Raw genomic sequence first — 18355 nt, forward strand, 5'->3', positions numbered from 1 at the left:
ACTGCCTGACAATTCACTCCCTCATTAATTTTAATGCTATCAAATCAATGACAGTGAGGTGGAAAGCAGATGGTACAGACATTCAGAAGAAAATATTATCTAGTCCAAAAGTCTCCCCATGAAATACTGGAGGAAAAAATAATAGTCATTAACAGGACTGTGGGCAGGATGTACAGAACCACAAAGCAACATATACAGTGAGACTTTGGATGCATAAGACTCTCTTCAAAGCAAGAATCCCAATTAATGCAAGAAATGACTTTTAAAACAAAAGCTACACCCCACAGCTCTCTGCAGCACAGACACTTTGGCTGTGTTGGACCAGGAAGGCGAGCAGGACACTCCCAGGGCTGTGCTCCAGGTCTGTCTTAGCCTGAAAGGAGCAACCTCTCCCTGGCACGGTCAGCTCTGCAGCTTGCAACAGCACTGAGAGGTGCTCTCCATCTTCCATCCATCTCAGCCTACAAAGAGGGACACCACAAAGCTCCATGAAGTTTTCACTTGGCTGGATATAGACAGCTCAATTCATCACCCTACTTCCAGCTAACAAGAGAAAAGGATCTTACATTCCTTCTTCCAGCAGTTTGGTTTAAAAACAACCAAAAATAACAATGCAAAACAAACACAAAAAGTCTAAAGGAAGGCAAACTCTGGGGATGGCCACTCCACTTCTACTGGTGTTCATGCTGCACTTCATGGCTTGCTGAAACGCCAGCCACCCAAGGGGTTTACCACTTACAGGCTCTAACCCAATCAAAGTGCTCCCAACAAATATGGAAATTATGTCTATAATTGGGGGGGGGGGGGGGGGGGAGGAAAGAGGATCCTAAGAGGATCCTATCAACTAGGTAGAAACAGAGCAAAGTTCCCATCAAGACAGCATAAACCTTAAAACTTGCTCCAGAGGCAAAAGTTCCTACAATCTATTGCTTCAAGATTAATTCAGTGTTTGTGCAGACCTTTTAAAGATGTAAAATAAGCACTATGCATTATTGCTCCATACTTGCTCAAGGAGCACGTGCAGCACCATGGAAACCTTTGGAGGCAGGCCTAGCTGCTTGGGGAAGATGTTTTCTGAAGTGACTGCTTCGCTTGTTCTGAGGTATTTGTATGTGGGCAGATGACAGGACTCCAATTGCTACACTCTTCCACTTCAGGTGCTCATAGCAATACGAATCGTGGAGTTAAAGCCACCCCTCCAGAGGGGAACAAACACCTCATCTCACATGTGACTACCTTCCAGTAGTTTTGTGCTTTTCAGTTTAAAATTAGTTTATTCCTTCCCAAGATGGATGCAAAGCAAGATGCTCAAAGGGAAGAAATATTTAAAGGAATCTTAAATATGCTTCCAAAATGATCTATAGCACAGCAGACATATCACCCATTAGTTTTCTTCAATACCTTTGAGAATCCTGGGAATTTACATCAAAATAAAACACTTGGTGTAAGGATATTCATCAACTGGCTGCATTCCTACAGGAAGAAATGAAGCCAGCCCTGGTCTGCAGCCAGAACCAGGGCCAAGTAGCAGAGGAAAGGGAGCTAGGGAAAAATTATTTTAAAGAAACATAAATACGTCTTTAGACTCCTGATACACACAAGATGAGAGAAGTCTTCAAGCTGACCAAACTGAATGTACAAATGCATTCTTTACATTCATTCTTATCTGAAAGAACTGACCATTTCTAGATTTGGATCTGCAGCTCTAAATGTGATGATTAGATCATTTGGAGGGACCTACACTGCAGAAGATTAAACATTGAGCAAGATTACATAGCCAAGCCTAAATTAGGAGAGCTTCTGAGTTTAACTGCAAACAAGAGAGGTGCTGGAGGGAAGCTTCCAACAGAGTAATGGATTTGTTCATTATGGAAATGCCTTTGCATAATCTCAACTTTCTTTGCACAGCTATGGAACGAATAAATACCCACAAAGAAGAGAAACTTGGCAAGCCTCAAACTCTCTCAAGCACAAACCAGACAGTAATAAAAGCTTTGATCACATCCCTGTGCTGTACAAAGTCCTTCCTTCCTTTCTATGGTCAATCCAGGAATACTTATGCGTGGAAACAGATGGCCACACAACCCACTTTGCTGCATCTATTTATCAAATCAGCCTTATCCTCCAGGTGCAAAACCATTTCCCAACAAAATGCAGGGCTGCAACACCTGCTAGAGCCCGTGGAAATACACACCATGTGTTAGTCAGTCCCTGCACCAAGGCACTCTCCCTGCCCTGCTGTGGATACACAGGGATGTCCAGCCTGTCCCACAGTCTCGCCGCCCCTTAACCAGCATTCATCTGCTTCTTCAGCCATTACCTTGCAGCAAGTGGAGTCCTCCTGAACCACACAAACACTTTTAAGGAAGCAATTAAAAGCTAACACAGTTTAGAGCCTGTTCTTTAATATTAAAGTCTTGGATAGGACACCACAGACATCCTTCTGGACAGTAAGTTGGATTTTTTTGTGTCTGCCTGTCGTAGTGTTGCACATCTGATCCTGACCACAGCTCCCAGGTGATGGGGACCCAGGAATTCAGTGCATAGCTGCCAAGTATGAATTACTGAACTGATTTACACAGTACCAAGGCTGAGAGCATGTAGAAGAGAGCCAGCAGCTACCTTGGGCCAGAGTAGCTCCTCTACAGCCCACTGGGCTGCAGCAGGGGAGGGTGTCTTGTACAAAGTGGCTTGGGTGGCTCCTTCACGCGCCTACAGCAAGCTAAATATGGGAAAGGCTTCTTGTTTCCATTGGGAATCATCAAACACCAGCTCTGAGATGTGTCATTGGTAAGAGGGCTGAGGCTGAGAGCCTCGACACCTCCATGTCCTCTATGGGATGCATCCTGTCTATCCTAGAGCCAGCAGTTATCTTCACCTCTATGTATAGAGGAGAACAGCAGTCACAGAGCTTCAGCTCTCACTTATAAAACTGTGAAATGCATGTTGCACCTCAAAAATTTCTGTAGCTACCAGGCTTGGGACACCCACAGTCCATGAAGCTGAGTACCCAAACTCAAAAGGACAACCTCCTGTACTACACCACCATCTCCAAGGCAAAAACTCACCCCACAGGGAGCTCAGCGGTGCCTAATCAAGCCACACACAGCAAATCCCCACAGTTATTTGCAGAAGACGAGGAAGAACAAATAAATATCGAAAAGTAAAAAAAAAAAAGGACAAGGAATTCTCTCTGCCTTTTACGGGGAGGGATGGATCCAGGTTAAGAAAACTCTGACCACGGCGACTGTCTGGGCAAAAGGCATTCCACTGAACTGGTTAGGCAAGGGGCTGCGGGAGGACGGCTCGCTCAGGGGCATGAAAGGAAGGTATGTACAGGGGGAGGGGGACAAGCTGCTCCATCACTGGGGACAGCACTGCAGCTCCTGCCAGCAAGCTCCCTGGAACCCTGGACATACTGCTGGGATGGTGGTGGCAGACGACTTACAGACTCTGCAAACCCCACTAATAACACTTTTATCAGGATGCTGCTCGTTGAAGTCCTTAGCCCAAAGCAGCTTTGTTTGGGTCCAGACTAGCATCTCTAAGCATTGCTGAACAGTTTACAGGACTTCTGAGGGATTGTGAAGGAAAGCAATTCTGCACCCGGTAGGTCAGACTGACAGCACTAAGAGGGCTCCAGGGCAATGCAGGGTTATTGCACTGCCACACACTCATTCCTAGAGAGAGGTCTCCAGACCTCTCCTCCCTGTTGCTCCAGGGCATTTAGTCAGTCAGACAAAAATATAAAATTGCTATAACATTGCCTAATTTCTAGCACTGCAGGTTATAGGTTTTGTAAGCAGTGTTCCTCCTGAACGCAGGGAGCTAGACACCACCCCACCACAGACCCTATGGTTGCTGGCTGCATCCTTGATCAGAGTAGAGGCTGGGGACCCCCTCTTTGGTGGGTTTAATGAATGGCAGGAGGCCCACAAGGACATTCAACTTACCTCCCTGGACATCCGCAGCTCCTTCCCACACTAGGGCCATGGCAGAAGCTAAACGTTCTCCACACCCACAGGGACCACCAGCCTTTCACTCCGGTCACGCAAAAAGGCAGATCTTTGCTGGGATTTTCCAGTCTGCCCGTGGTTCACACCAGAGGAAAGGAAGGGGCACAGCCGACAGCCTCACGGAGGGGCCACCCAGGACATTGTGAAAGAGCTGGTCACAAGGCACAGAGCCAGGGAAGGCTGCTGACTGTCTGGTGTTACACCAGACCCACAAACCCTCTTCCTGGCCCCTCCAGCTCTTTTCATCCCAAGACAGTGCAGACCACCAGTTTCTCTTACCCCTTTCTTATATGGACACAGGAAGAATGTTTCTTCCTTAAAAAGAAGTGTGTGAGAACTGCAAGGGCTCAGATGAGAGGGATCTCTGTGTCACACAACCCTCTTCTCCAGCTCTCTCTCCAAACAGTTGGATTTTCAAGGCAATGAACACAACTAATGGGTGTTCAGGAGGGCAGAACTTATGCTCAGTTTCCAGCCCACTGGTAAGACAGTTTCTTCAGGCACTGTTCTGAACACTATAGCTCCTTCCCCACTGCCAACTCTATTGTGAACAAACAACTGTACCCCAAAAGTTAAATAATAAAAATAAAATTCAAAAAAAAAAAATCACAGGTCTTACCAGTACAACTGTTGGGATCAAAGGTGGACATCTTTTAAGACTGAAAGTTTCATTTTTCAGAAGTAAATTGAAAGAAGGTGCAGAACTTATTTTAAAGGCTGATTGGGATTGCCTCAAAGTCTACACAAGGACAACTGCTTCAAAAACACCAGTCTTAATTGCTTTGCACCCATTTAAATCTCACACGGTGATACATTTTGGAGAAAAGCTGGCCTTGCTCTTTTCTTAAGACAAATGTAATACTATAAAGCCCTGTGCCTTGATCTCAGTGCTCATCTCCCAGGGCCCCTCTGTTTCTGCTGCATTCCTTTGTGTTTATCTGCCCTCTTCAACCCTTTGCTGCAATCAGCTGCGTGCAGCACCTCGTGTCTAGAAGTGACATGGCTGAGGTTACAGGAGAGACAGGTGCAAGGAAAGCTCGTGCCCTGAAGCTATCCAAAGGAAAAGAGAAGCTGGAGGGGAAGAGGGTTGTAAGGTATTTCAGATTAAAGCAAACACCTTGCCTCGGGCTACACATTCTCTGCTAACGCAAGCTGCAGCCGCTTTGAGCCCCAGAAACAGCAAAGCAAACACAGACTTCTCTGCAAGGGGAGTTGTCACCTGTCAGGGATGTTTGCAAATTTATAGGGAGGTGGTGGTGGTGGTAAGGGGAGTAAAAAGAGCTTTCCTCATTTTAAAAGACAGGCTGTTTGCACAGGTTTGCGATGCATATTTTGCTTTGTGAAGGCTTTTGTCCAGCATTCAACTGAGCAAAGGTGCTGTCTTCCACTGGAGACAAACTGGAACATTTGTTAATGTACATACATTAATGTACTCTAAGCTGGTGCCTTACAGTAAGGGTGAGGATAGGATGGAATTTCCCTGCTCCCCCTTCAGCTTGTCACGTCAGTGAAAAACACTTCTTAAAAAGAAGTCACCGTACAGCTTGGCCTCTCCAGAAATGCCTCCTACAAGGCTGGGATCAAGCCCATCATAAGCAAGAGGTTATTGCATAGAGAAAGCTGCTTGTGCCCTTCCCTAGCACCAGTGCTCACTTCAGCAAGGCTCAGAGAGGACAGGGGAAAGGGTCTTTCCATTCATGTTTCTCTGCTCCACAGACGGGAGAGGGAGACTCTGAACAGGCCTTCTGTGAGCCCGTCAGCCACCACTGTGCTCTGCAGACAGCTCAGAGGAGCTGGAGATGGGGAGGCTTTACTAGTGCTCAGTGCCACAAGTCCAGATTTGAGCGTGGAAGGCGCAAAGTTTCTGCTGATGACCTTTAAACTGGTGGGGATTGTTTTTTAAGAGGACATAGTTCAAGCAGACTATTACTATGCACTTTGAAAATCAGAAGTCCCTGTAAATGTGGAGAATCTTTGGCCCATTGAAGAGATAACATTTAACTGGAGCTTTGCTATAGTGGTGGAAAAAGCTGAGATCCACATGCTGATGGAAGGCTTGTACCCCACCCCTCTGTGCCCCCAAAAATGCAGAATCAAAAGATAACCAGACTTAATTTCAGTCACCTCTCCTTGTGCACTTGGATTAGCTTCACCACATTAGCTGAGCACATACCCAACCTCAAATTGTCCTTTTAACCCTTTGTAACCTCCATGGAAAAAGAAGAGCACTGCAGTCTCCCCAGAAGTCACACCAAAGTAGCACTAACAGATCAAACTGTCTGTCATTGGGGACTGCAATCAGCATGACCAGGAGTTCTTTGCTTGCAGACACAATCCACCAGGTTACAAACACTGCTAGGATTCAAATTGCCAACATACCATTTTTGGGCACATTAAAAATTGTGGTTGATTAGCCAGGAAATCAAATGGCACCACTTTCTCAGGATGGAAACAGCGGAACAAGAAAATTTACAGACACCAAAACAAATTTCAAACTACACATTATTTTTATCCTAAAGTATACAAAACCCAGGAAGAACAGAAACAGGACATGAACAACTCAGACTTCAAAATAGCTCCTGCTCCAGCCTGCAAGAACAGCACCTGGCTTCTTCAGTAGGGCTATTGCTAAGAAAGAGCCAGTCTGTTTGTGCCAAAGGCAATGAACCAACAACCACCAGTGCCTCATCTGCATTCCAGTCTTGAGCCATACTGATGAGACACCCATGGCCAAGACTCAATATAAACACTCTCTAGTCTGGAGAAACAGGAGGAAAAAAAACCCAACTGTGCTCTGAAAAAAAGTTTTCACTCCTATATGACCCTCAAGAGAACAAAAACCAGTGAAGAACCTCTGGCCTTGGTCAGCAAAATTGCGACTGTGCCCAGAACCCAAACAAGGTCACATAAAACTACCTCTAAGCAGGGAGAGCGCAGGGATGGTTGAGTAGTGTGTGAAAGAGACTCCCCAGCTCTCCTGCCAAGTTTAGCTGCCTCATCCCTCTCTCCTGCCATTGCTGTGGCAGGAGAAGGAGAGCAGGTCAGGAGTCAGCCAAGGGAGGAAGATGGACCTGGGGCAACACAGTTGGAATAGCTCCTGCAAAGACTCTCCATGTTTCCCCAAAGGTCAAGGAAGCTCTCACTACTCACCCACATTGGGTCATTGAGCTCCGTGTCCTGCACCCGGACGCAGTCCATGCTAATCTCAATTTTGTTTGTAGAGCCATTTTCAGATGGGCCATCGATGAAGTTTAAATCAATTGGCTGAACTGAGCATATTGGCCTGGAAAGAACACAGTACTAAACTTAAAACTGGCCAAATTCCATTTTCCACCACCCCACCTTCCCTTCCCATGCCTCCTGCTAGGGTGTCATCCAGAACTTCGGCATAACCACGAACCAGTCTCATGACAAAGTAAGTTATTACTAACGAACAACTATCTCCTCACCCGCTGTACTACAGCGGCCCCAAACCAGGACAGGGCCTGGAGGGACATTTCACTTGCCTGACCAGAAAGATGAGATAAGAATGCAAGAGTTAAATCACTGAAAGACAGAACTCATGGAGGATTTATAGCAGTAACTGTTTTAGCATTAGTCATGGCAAGTCAGGAATGGGAACAGAGTCAGTTTTATTTCCTTCATTGGACCTGGGAGGGTGAACTCTGCACCATCTTCACCTCCTTCCATTTCCTTAGGGGAAAATGTCAACCATGTGCCTTAGGTGATCACTTCCTAGAAAGCAGTCAGCTCAGCCAGAGGTCTTGAAGACAGTCAGTGTCACTGCTGATCACTGCATTTGGTCCCCATAGCCTGGATGTGGAACCTCGAGAGCTCAAGAGCTGTAAGTCACCAGAGACTGACACATCTAATCATCACATCCATATCTAATCAACAGGTACATAAGGCTCCAAAACCCCCAGCATCAATCCCTGGAGCATCCTGTCCTAAAACACCTTTCACAAATTCCACATAAGGGCTACTTACTGTTCCAGGAAGTCCCAGAGATGCTGGATTACCTCTGGGCTGAGGAATTCCCTCGGCTGTGAGCCCTGGGACATGGCTGATCGGTAGTAACTCTCCTTCCACGAGAAGGGGCTCGGAGTTTCTACAAACCTTAAAAAACAAAAGCAAAAAAAAAAAAAAAAAAAAAGGAGAAAGAAAAAAAAAGAAAAACACACACACAAAGACATGTTGAATGCATGAGTACAACTTGATGAAAACCCATAAATAGAAGCTATTGTGTGAAAAAGGAGACATGCTGAATGCCTGGAACATTCACAGCTGTACAACACACATTCCACACTGCTGCAGATGCTGTATTTAGATGGGAGAGAATTTGGCCAACCTTCCCAATAAGTTAAATATCCCTCAGAATCCACTGGGATGCTGCATCATAAGAATCCCAGAGAGAAAAAAAAAAAAATCCACTTTCCATTTTACCCCAAAATAATCAACTTCCCATATAAAGCAGGTAGTCTTTGCAGCAGGTGAAGCAACTAAGCAGGGTGTGATTTCACTGTCCCTGGCTGGTTACCTCTCTAAATGGCATGCCCTTGGATGATTAGGCAACTTCTCCTACACCCAGCCACTGCAGCTGAGGTCTCAAACCAAGTATTTTTTTTAATTTAAATAATAATAAATAATAGTTTTGTTCTATTTTCTATGGAAATAAGTTCCATCACATAAAAAATTTTCTACTTGTCTACTGCCTTCTCCCCTCCAACGATTTCAGAGCCTGACCCACTGATTTTCATCAGATCTGCTAATTACCTTGGCCATTTTTATCCCCTTAACCTCCCACAAGCCTCACAGAAATAGGTGGACCCAAGAGAAGCAGTGACAGAGCTGGAGCACTCATGCCTTCCACAGCTGCACATTCTCATCCCACTGGCCAATTTCTAAATTCAAACACAGCAGCTTTTACACCCATGTCAAAATACTTGACGGCTGCAGGAATATAAGGGGAGCGGGAGGAATTTCTCGAGTATATTTGCAGTTGACAAAAACTCTCAGTTCAACTTTAATTAGAGTATGAGGCAGGTGACCACCTTTCCTGCTACAGAGTTGGGGGCATCCTGCAAAATTTTCATATTAAAGAGTTATTTCAGCACAATGCAAGCAAATGGCCATGTTCCTTGCCAGGGAAACAGCAGTGGCAAGAGCCACGGTTATAACTGGATTCCAAAGACAACTGGACTGATATTTTATTTGGCACATATTTGTCCTGTTTAACACAATGGTCTAAACAAATTGCCTGGAAGACCCTAATTTATTAAACTGCCAAAATTAAGAAAGAGTGTTTCAGAGGGAAGATCACACTACAGTTCTTTTCCTGAAGTATCTACTTCTGGCTGCTGTTAGAGAGGGATCTAGCTCTCTTTACTTAATTTGTGTGACCTCTTATGTTTTGAGGATGACTCCGGTCTGCAAAAAGTGGGGCTTTCCTCACCTCTGCTGTCCACAGAACTTCCTGCTCTTAGAAAAGAGAAGACCATTGTTCTAAGCTAATGGAAATAAAAGTGTCTTAAGCTCCCAGAGCCAAAGCTGGGCATGCCTTGAAATAGGTGAAAGTATCATTTCAGTTGCTTATCCTTTTTGTAATAAAAAAAACCAAAACCAACATAATTTAAAATCTCATGAACAGCTAGAGACAAATAAAATGCAGAAGTGTCACAGCTAATAGCTCTGCCTCACAGATGTGAGCACAAATCCACACTACATGTGAATAATCACAAATCCTCTGAGAACAGCAGTTATCCCACAAAGTACCAGAAATTACTCCTTTCAGGCTTTCAGTCTGGTAAGACACTTTCAAGAATGCCACACTGAAACCCAGAAGAACACATCTAGCCTAAAACCTTCCACAAAAGCTGCAACTCAATGCCACCACAAGCTTTGAAGGATCACAGCGGGGGAGCATGTGCTCTGCAACCTGCTCTGCCGCTAAACCCACAGACCTCAGGCATTGCTCAATACCCTGCACTCAGTCCTGACCTCGTAGGAATGGGCAGAGAAACCCCACAGTAGGTTCTCCCAAGCCACCAAAGTGGTCACTTTTAACAATTATTTGCCACTTATCATAACTGCTCATGACTTGTACACTTCTTGTTACTGCATAAACAGGAACTAACTTCAACAGATAAAGAGTTATAGCAAAACAGACCTTCCTCAGAGACCTTTCCTTTGAAAAGTCTCAGTGCAACTAGAATCCTGCATGCCATAGCATGCCCCAGCTTTGGTTCACTCCTGGACAAAGTTCTTGGTCTCAAAAAGGCAAAGCAACCCAGTTCACCCTGCCTGCTCTGGCCCTGGTGGTCCCATTCAGCAGCGATACCATAAACCTCCCCCAAAACAAGCAGTGCCCACAGCCTGCAGTGCAGGAGAGGCAGGAGGTATTAGCTGCACACACTGATAACACCAGTTAAGGACACAGCTGGTACTTCCCTCTACCAAACACAACTCCAAATTTCTCCAGAGAAATATTTTCCAGCTGTTTCACTTTTATCCCTGCACTCAGCCAAGCTCCTAGCTTACTGTTTCTAAGAAAAGCATTATCAGATTCTACCTGATAGCCAAAAAGGCATGCTTCCCTATACCATGCACAAGAAGTCTCCTGGTTAATGCTTTCACAGAAGCAAAATTTGAGAGACTCCTTCAACACTCTCTGCAACCTTTACTACCTGTACAAGTCTATTTCCAAAGGAGGCAGCAGGATTAGGCAGCCAGCTTTGGCAAGGCAGCTGTGATAATACTGTGGGCATTAGACAGGTAGGGAGCATTGCTTTTTACTCAGTTTGGAGCATCCTGCTCTCAGGTGGGAAAGGGCTGTCAAGCTGCATGAAAACCAACTTCTACACAAAGCTGCATACAAGATAAACTGTCTTCTTTCCTGTGATTTTAATAAAACCTAAACCTAGTGCCATTTTCCTTCTATCAGCCTTCAACACAAAGGAGCAGCCTCTGTCTACTAAACATATACCTAAGGGCCTGAATTTCCACAGGAAAATAACAGCTAAAGCCTAAGCAAAATCTATCCGTAAATGTCACTACTCTAGTTAATTGTCCTTTCCCACATCAGCAAATGCTCTACTTACAGTAAAATAATCAGTGTGCCTAAAGTTAAACACAAGATTTCAAGCATTTGCATTGCTCAAATTGGTTCTACCAACCAGCTACTTTTTTATCAACAGACATTTAAGCAACATCCCTTTTAGCCACATCCACTCGTCCCAAAGGGCATCACAGGAAATGGCACTACTGAACACTGGCTCTTACACCAAACTGCTGATTACAATAGAACAATGCATAGTAGTAAGTCTTGTCTAGTGTGTCTCTGTTTAAGGTAAGGCCCTGCATCAACTAGCTAGCAGGCTGCTTTTCACAAGCAGAGAACACTGGCTACACCAGACTGGAACTACAGGGGGATTTACAGCCCCCATCAAACTGCAAGCTGAATAGGACATTGCATCCACAAGTCCCTCCTTCAAAAACCACTAGGAGATTATTAATAGCAAGTTAAATCTTTTCCGAGAAGCAGGACCTCACCAAGAGCACAGTGTTTCCTCATGCAGGGCTGGGACACTGCTCCTGAGCCACCGAATCCCAGGTCTAAGGCAGCAAGGCACTCCCACTAAGATCTAGCTCAGCTCTGTCCTATTTATTTTGATGGAGCAAGAGCAGCCCAGACTCCAGGTGAAAGCAGTTTTCCAGATTAACTCGGTGGGCTGAAGCCTCAAGACACACTGATTATTCTGCTGCCTCCTGACCACTCCCCCAGAAGAGCTGCGTTACAGCCCCCTCACTGGGGATGTGTCCCAGCTGATCCCCTTTGCCATCTCACTGATGAGCGAGATCTCTGCAAAATACAGCAATGAGAGACACATGCCCCTGTAGCCGTGTCCACACAGCACTCACTTTCAGAGTCTTCCAGAAGGCTGTGAATATTAAACTGAACCAAAAAAAAAAACTCCAAACCAACAAAAAACCAATCAACCAAACAAAAGAAAGCAACCCACCCTTCCAAAAACCAACAGCCAAACCAAATAATCCTGGCAAGCACAGAATTTGATTCTCATAAGCTTTAACCTATCTGCACTACAATTGACTTTCTCTGGAAGTGAAGGTCCCAACACTGGAGGAAATGAAGCCCCGACTGCTTGGCCCAGCATGACCACAAACTGGTGGCAAACTAGAGAGAAAACAAGACATTTCTGCTCCCACTACTCAGTCTAAGCACATGCTTCCAGTCTTCACCACATGTACCCCCTTTCCACCTTCACATCAAAGACATTAAAGGAAAAAAACAAAACAAAACACTTTCCACAGCAGGAAAAAAATGACAGAAAACTATTAAACTCAACTATTGCATTACAGCAACACTTCTCACCCAAAATGCCACCTTTTAGTGCAAATAATCTTTCTTAGAAAGGGCTAAAGCCAAAACACCCAGGTTTGACTTACCACTGGGGAAAAAACGGGAGCTCCTGAGGAAAACAAGACCTAGGTTTGATACTGAGCATGCACAGCCCCTCCCCTATAGCTTTAACCTTAAAGGCGGATGCCACCTGCTTTTGCTGATAGAGGGTCAAATCTGACACAGGGTGCAGCTCAAGCACCACTGGGGCGCATGTGTGAGTCCAGCAGCCTCCTTCCAAAAATAAAGACTGTCGCAACCAAGAGATAGCTGGTTTCCTTTGTTTTTTCATCCAAAATGGGCTTGGTGCTTCAACACTCTGAGCCACTCCTGGGTTAATAGTACAGTTTATGAGGAAACCAGAAATGAATATGGTATCTCAGTGAAGCTGCTGTGTTGGGTTTCAAGAGATCCAAGCACTTTCTGTTCTCCTTAGCTTCCCTTGAAAGCTGGAGCTCTGGGGTCGTTTGCGTTCCTCCTGCATTGGGCAAATTCTCAGAAATTATCATATAGTTTGAAGATGCAGAACTTCATGGCTTGATATTGGTGTATAACCACAGTGTAAAATTTTGTGACATGAAAACTTTCACAATAGGGACGAGCAAAATGATCTGGAGATTTTTTTTCTTCTTCTTGCCAAAATTACAGAATGTTGTTTTCTGCTTGTCCCCACGAGATGTCTTATCAATGGTGTACAGTTTTCTATCACTGAGTCTGTAGTTCTCAGCCAGTGGACATGCAGATGGGGCCAGAGAAGTCTTTCTCTGTAGGCTACAGATTTTGCTCTTTTTTCACAAGATATATTCCCCTAAAGGACCTGCTAGTGGAGTACTCAGGAAACCCTGATTCAGAGAGAAGAACATCTGGTCTTATGAAGAAAGCACTTCCACATTATGCAAATGTACCAAAAAATAATTAATAATGTCTAAATAATGATATCTAATATGGCTCATTTTATTCATAATTCTCAAAGTGCTCTACAAAGGAAGACAGGGTAATTACTCCCATTTTACCTGTGGGAAAACTAAGACACTGGGAGGTCATAGGATTACTCACTGTTACTCAGCAAGCCAGAAATACAACCTCGGTCACCCGAGTCCCAGTCTGGTGCTTGCTTTAAAAGGAACTAATGATTTTGGGTGTTTAGATAGCGAAATTAAAAAGGCCTTAATTTCCCAAATTTCACTTATCTATCTTCAGGCACCAAAATGCTGATGCCCAGGAATGAAAATCAAAGCTGCAGAAATGCTGTGACTAGATTTAAACCATACTCACATTTCAGAGTGGAAGTGTAATTCCAATTTATATGCCCAGACTAAACCCTAATCTTTCTTCCTGAATGCTTAAAGCAGTTAACCCCTTAAAAACCCTTAATTCATGCACAGATTAATAGATTAGTGCTCAACCATCACAGGGCGTGAGCTGGGTAGAGAATTAAGTCACAGAGAAGTCGGCAATCAGCAATCCAAATCCACATGCTCATCCCTGTCTTCTGCAGTTACACCTTGAAGTGTATCAAAAGCAATGGTAAACAAACAATTTAAAGTTCACAAGCATTACGCCTAAATGCCTAAATCTTGGTGTCAGTTGTATTTTTAGGTTTTGAGTGGGGAGGGGGCTCCTTTTCAGATCACACCATTAAAACTCGAGGAACTTGGCAGCCCTCGTCCTGCTGGAATTCCCCCTGCTCTGCGTTGTAACACTGCAGTGATTTGTAGACATCGGTACCTAATGAGGCTCACAGCTGTGCAAGAGGAGAAGGATGCGGGGTCTGGCAGCACGGGACAAGCGTGCGCCTGGCAGGCAGTGTCATCTGGAATTCCCCGAAGTGCAGAGCGCTCTTGTCCCCCATGACCGCAGTGGCCACCCTCGACCAGCAGAGCATACCCTGGAAGCACCCCTTAGAGACCTTTGGAAATCAGCCTAGCTCATTGCTGCAAACAGGGGTGCCAAAATGAAAGCCAAATGGTAGACGGGCAGGCTCTCAACTGCCTCGGAGAAGATTGTGGCTGAATTTCATTGAACTCTAATGCACTTTTTCTGTGTCTACTTCATCAACAAGCAACCTCCCTTCCCAGCATGAATTGCACTGTAAAATGCATTTTCTTCTTTTTTTTCTCTGCCTGATGCCATATTCCAAGGTCTTGGCTCACATGATTCCAAAAGAGGCTGACTCCCATCGTGGCAGAGGCAGATCCTGCTGAACTGTGCTCACAGGTATTTATTCTCCTTTCAATTTTGAGCCCAGCTTTCAGATTTAGCATTTTAAAATCTAGACTTCCAGCAACTTCTTTAAACCCTTCAGATTGTCTTTCCATATAACACTGCTTCTACATGTCAGTCCAAAAGAAAACTGATGGTTGCATGGATTAGAAAGGACAAATGTAAGGAATAACAAACACCAACTCAGGATTCCTTTGAGACAGAATAGAACTTTCACCTATGGTTCAATTGTCTGTTCTTTTTTCCCCCTTCTCACTTTTTTCAGATGTTTCCCAGATCTGATATCTCATTAAAAAATCATGTGGACAGCAGCATGGGTTATGGGGAGGGGCAGCTGAGAGAAAAGTGGTCAAGTGGCACAGAGATGTGCATTAGAAAATGTGAAAGAAGCTGACTGCCAAAAGGGTGAACCCTGATCTCAGAAGTAGCCGACAGGCAAGGAGATACGGGGAACACAAGAAGGAACTGGGAGTGACAGTGGCGAAGGGCTCTGTGACACTGACAATGTCCTACAGCATCCAAGGACAGACTAGGGAGGGAAAGCTGAATATGAGCCAGCAGTGCCCTGGCTGCCAGGAGGGCCAACCATGTCCCGGGAGGCATCAGGCAAACCATCACCAGCTGGTCGAGGGAGGTGATTGTCCCACTCTGCTCTGCACTGATATGGCCTCATCTGTAATACTGGGGCAGTTTTAGACTCCACAATATAAGAAAGACCACTAGGCTATTAAAAAGTGTCCTAAGGAGGGCTGTGAAGATGGTGAGGGGCCTTGAGGGGAAGCCGTATGAGGAGAGCCTGAGGTCACTTGGTCTGTGCAACCTGGAGAAGAGAAAACTGAGGGGAGACTTCATTGCAGTTACAACTTCCTTGTGAAGAGATGAGGAGGGGCAGACACTGATCTCCTCTCTGTGGTGACCAGTGACAGGACCCGAGGGAATGGCCTGAAGTTGTGTCAGGGGAGGTTTAGGTGGGATATTAGAAAAAGGTTCTTCACCCACAGGGTGGTTGAGCACTGGAACAGGCTCCCCAGGGAATTGGTCACAGCACCAAGGCTGCCAGAGCTCAAGGAGCGTTTGGATGATACTCTCAGGCACATGGTGTGAGTCAGCCTGTGCAAGGCTAAGAGTTGGATTCAATGATCCTTGTGGGTCGCTTCCAGCTCAGCATTTTCTGTGATTCTGTGACTGTTACCTTTCACAGTCACTAGGCAAATGGCACTTGTATTGCACACAACCTGTTTCAACTGTGAACTATATATTTAGAGGAAATAAAGCAATTCTGTCTCAGAGGAATGCTCAGTGTTCTGCTAGGGTCTACTGTAATAGTGCATCCTGATCTCCCTGTGACTTAGATTTGTCTTTTGGAAGCATATGTGTGAGAGCTGAATGGAAAGGGGTAGGAAGGGATTGTTCTGCTTCCTAATTGCTCTTTGCTTCAGTCTTCAGTGCGCAGAAAAGACTGACCTATATCAGAGAAAGTGAAACTGGCTGCACAGTGATCCTCCTAATTCACCATGCTGCAAAACACAAGGGGGATTTTTTTCCATTCATCATCTCCTTTCAGTTAGAGTCATTTTGAGTAAGACTGCCTGCAGTGAATGCTACATTTGCAGCTTTGTGGCCACCCCTCAAAGCACATTATATCACTGCAGCCATGTGCCCCATGCCAGCACCCTGCTCCAGCACAGACTGCAGAGCTCCTCTGGGAGAAAAAGACTCCCTCTGCATTCCCATTACTACCATGACGAGGGTTTCCAGCATGAGCACTGCATGGCCTGCTCCCTGCAAACTGCTGGGAATGGCTTCTGGAAACAGAACGATTTCAGTGTGCTATCAGTAACCCCTGCAGCCTAGGAACCCACTGCATCTCCTATCAATGTCTCATCACATCAGCTATCTACATGTCATCATTATCAGCCTGACAACAGTCACCACTTCCATATAATAGAGGTATTTCTTTGTCCTCAGGGCTTCAGGCAGCCCATCGCTCCACCAGCACTACTGTCCCATAATTGTTAGAGAAAGCCCTAATTTTTTTTTCCTTCAAGATTTCCTTCAGCATCTTGTGAACTTTCCGAGACCTCTCATATCTCCCACTCAATTTTGGACACCCCCTTCTCACCCATCCTTGGAAACTCAGCCATGGACATCCCCTCCCCTTCAGCTCAGCCCTGACACCCACTCCCTTTCTCAGCAGGGGCTGAAGGGTGGAGCTCTGGCCAAGGTGAAGCACTGCCACAGCAATTCCACTGCAATTGGTGCATGTTAGTCTGGAGTACAGAGTCCTCATAATGTCCAGAAGACCACCTAGGAACCTGAGCAATCTCTGTGGAAAAGCTCAGAATTAGAGTGCAAGCCTGGAGCTCGGGACACCCAGCCCAACCCCCAGCCCATGGGTGTCCTGTCCATCTTTGTCCTTCCATTCCTGAGGTATAGGAGTATCCCCAGATTTGTAAAGCACATAGTGACCTGTTGACAATCAGTACCTCTGCAGCATAAGGTGGTCTCAAGACTTTTCAATTTAAATAATAAAAGGAAATGTAAATAATCAATTTTAAGGAAGCACTGAACCCAAAACCAATTAAAAAGCAGTTGCATTATTTTGTAACTCATTTTTCCAGTCAATCCCTTCCCCAAACCTATTGCAGTGGTCGTTAAAAGCAGTCCCCACCTGCAGAGGGAAGAGTCAGAGCGGCTGGGCAGAGGTGAAAGCTTTTACACAGTGAGATAGTCTTCTTAAAGCAGCACAAGCAGAAAAATCCAGGTCCAGTCCTTAAAATTCTGAGGTATTTTTGAGCCAAGTCCAAAAATAAGTGCTAGAGAAACTTTTCAGGCAAACTGTTCAAAACCCACAAAACATTTTCAAATCCATAAAAAAAAATCCCTTTGGTCTAAGTAAAAGACATAATTTGCTCAGTTTCACATACACAGCTGAGAACACATATTTGGGTCTACCTTTCGGAGTTTGCTCAACACGATTTGCAGCCAGCCAGCCCCTGATGGTTTTACAGCAGGACAAAGAGAGTGATGCTTTCTCTGCTCGGTGAAGGAGAGGACAAGCACAGGTTTCTGCTGAGGTCTCCTGCTGGGTCAGTGCCGCCTCCAGCCCTGCTGTCACATGCCAACCTCTGCTGCCCAGCTGCAGCTACAATTAAAGACAACAGAGACCATCTTTTGTCTCTCTGGGGGCAATGCCTAACCCAAAATCACTCCATGTTCCCCTCATCCACCATCAGTAGTGGTTTGCAGCCTGGGAGCATCTAGGGAAGTAGGAGACTCAGACACCTCTGCTGTTGCATTCTGCTGCGCAGTATGGGGAGACTCCTCATTTTTCTGGAGGAGGAGTGGGAGAAAGGCAGTTGTTAAATGCCCAAAGCAGCCTAAACCAGTTAACCACATCCTTTCCAGTTACCCAGGTCTCCACAGCATTAGGGAATATTAAAAGAAAAGAAAGCAACAGCTCCAGGAATGAAATTGGGCAAGGTTATTTTCAAGAGATGGCAGTCATGAGAAAAATACAGATATTACAGGCCTTCATCAGTACTCTTCTGTAGTGATTTTAGGTATTTAATAGGAAAATTGAAGTTCTGTAGAGGCAATGGTCAGAAATCTGACCTTCCTGAGGCTTGCCCGATCAATTTCCCCTCTTTTGAGATTTGGTCATCAGTATTTTTCCTGCATTTACCCAAAACCAGTGTCT

General features: G+C 45.3%; 1 protein-coding gene across 1 annotated transcript in view; it reads right to left on the bottom strand.

Annotated features, from left to right (window-relative positions):
• Positions 1–18355, bottom strand: part of TP63 (tumor protein p63) — a 102720-nt gene that overhangs the window by 75021 nt on the left and 9344 nt on the right. The window contains exons 2-3 of the mRNA XM_027720798.2: positions 8004–8132; positions 7167–7299 (exon numbers count right to left, since the gene is read on the bottom strand). Of these exons, the coding sequence (XP_027576599.1) occupies positions 7167–7299; positions 8004–8132 (262 nt within the window). The remainder of the gene's footprint in view (positions 1–7166; positions 7300–8003; positions 8133–18355) is intronic.

The sequence above is a fragment of the Pipra filicauda genome, unplaced genomic scaffold (genome assembly GCF_003945595.2).
Source record: "Pipra filicauda isolate LSUMZ 115617 unplaced genomic scaffold, ASM394559v2 scaffold98_size3848907_pilon, whole genome shotgun sequence".
Lineage (NCBI taxonomy): Eukaryota > Metazoa > Chordata > Aves > Passeriformes > Pipridae > Pipra > Pipra filicauda.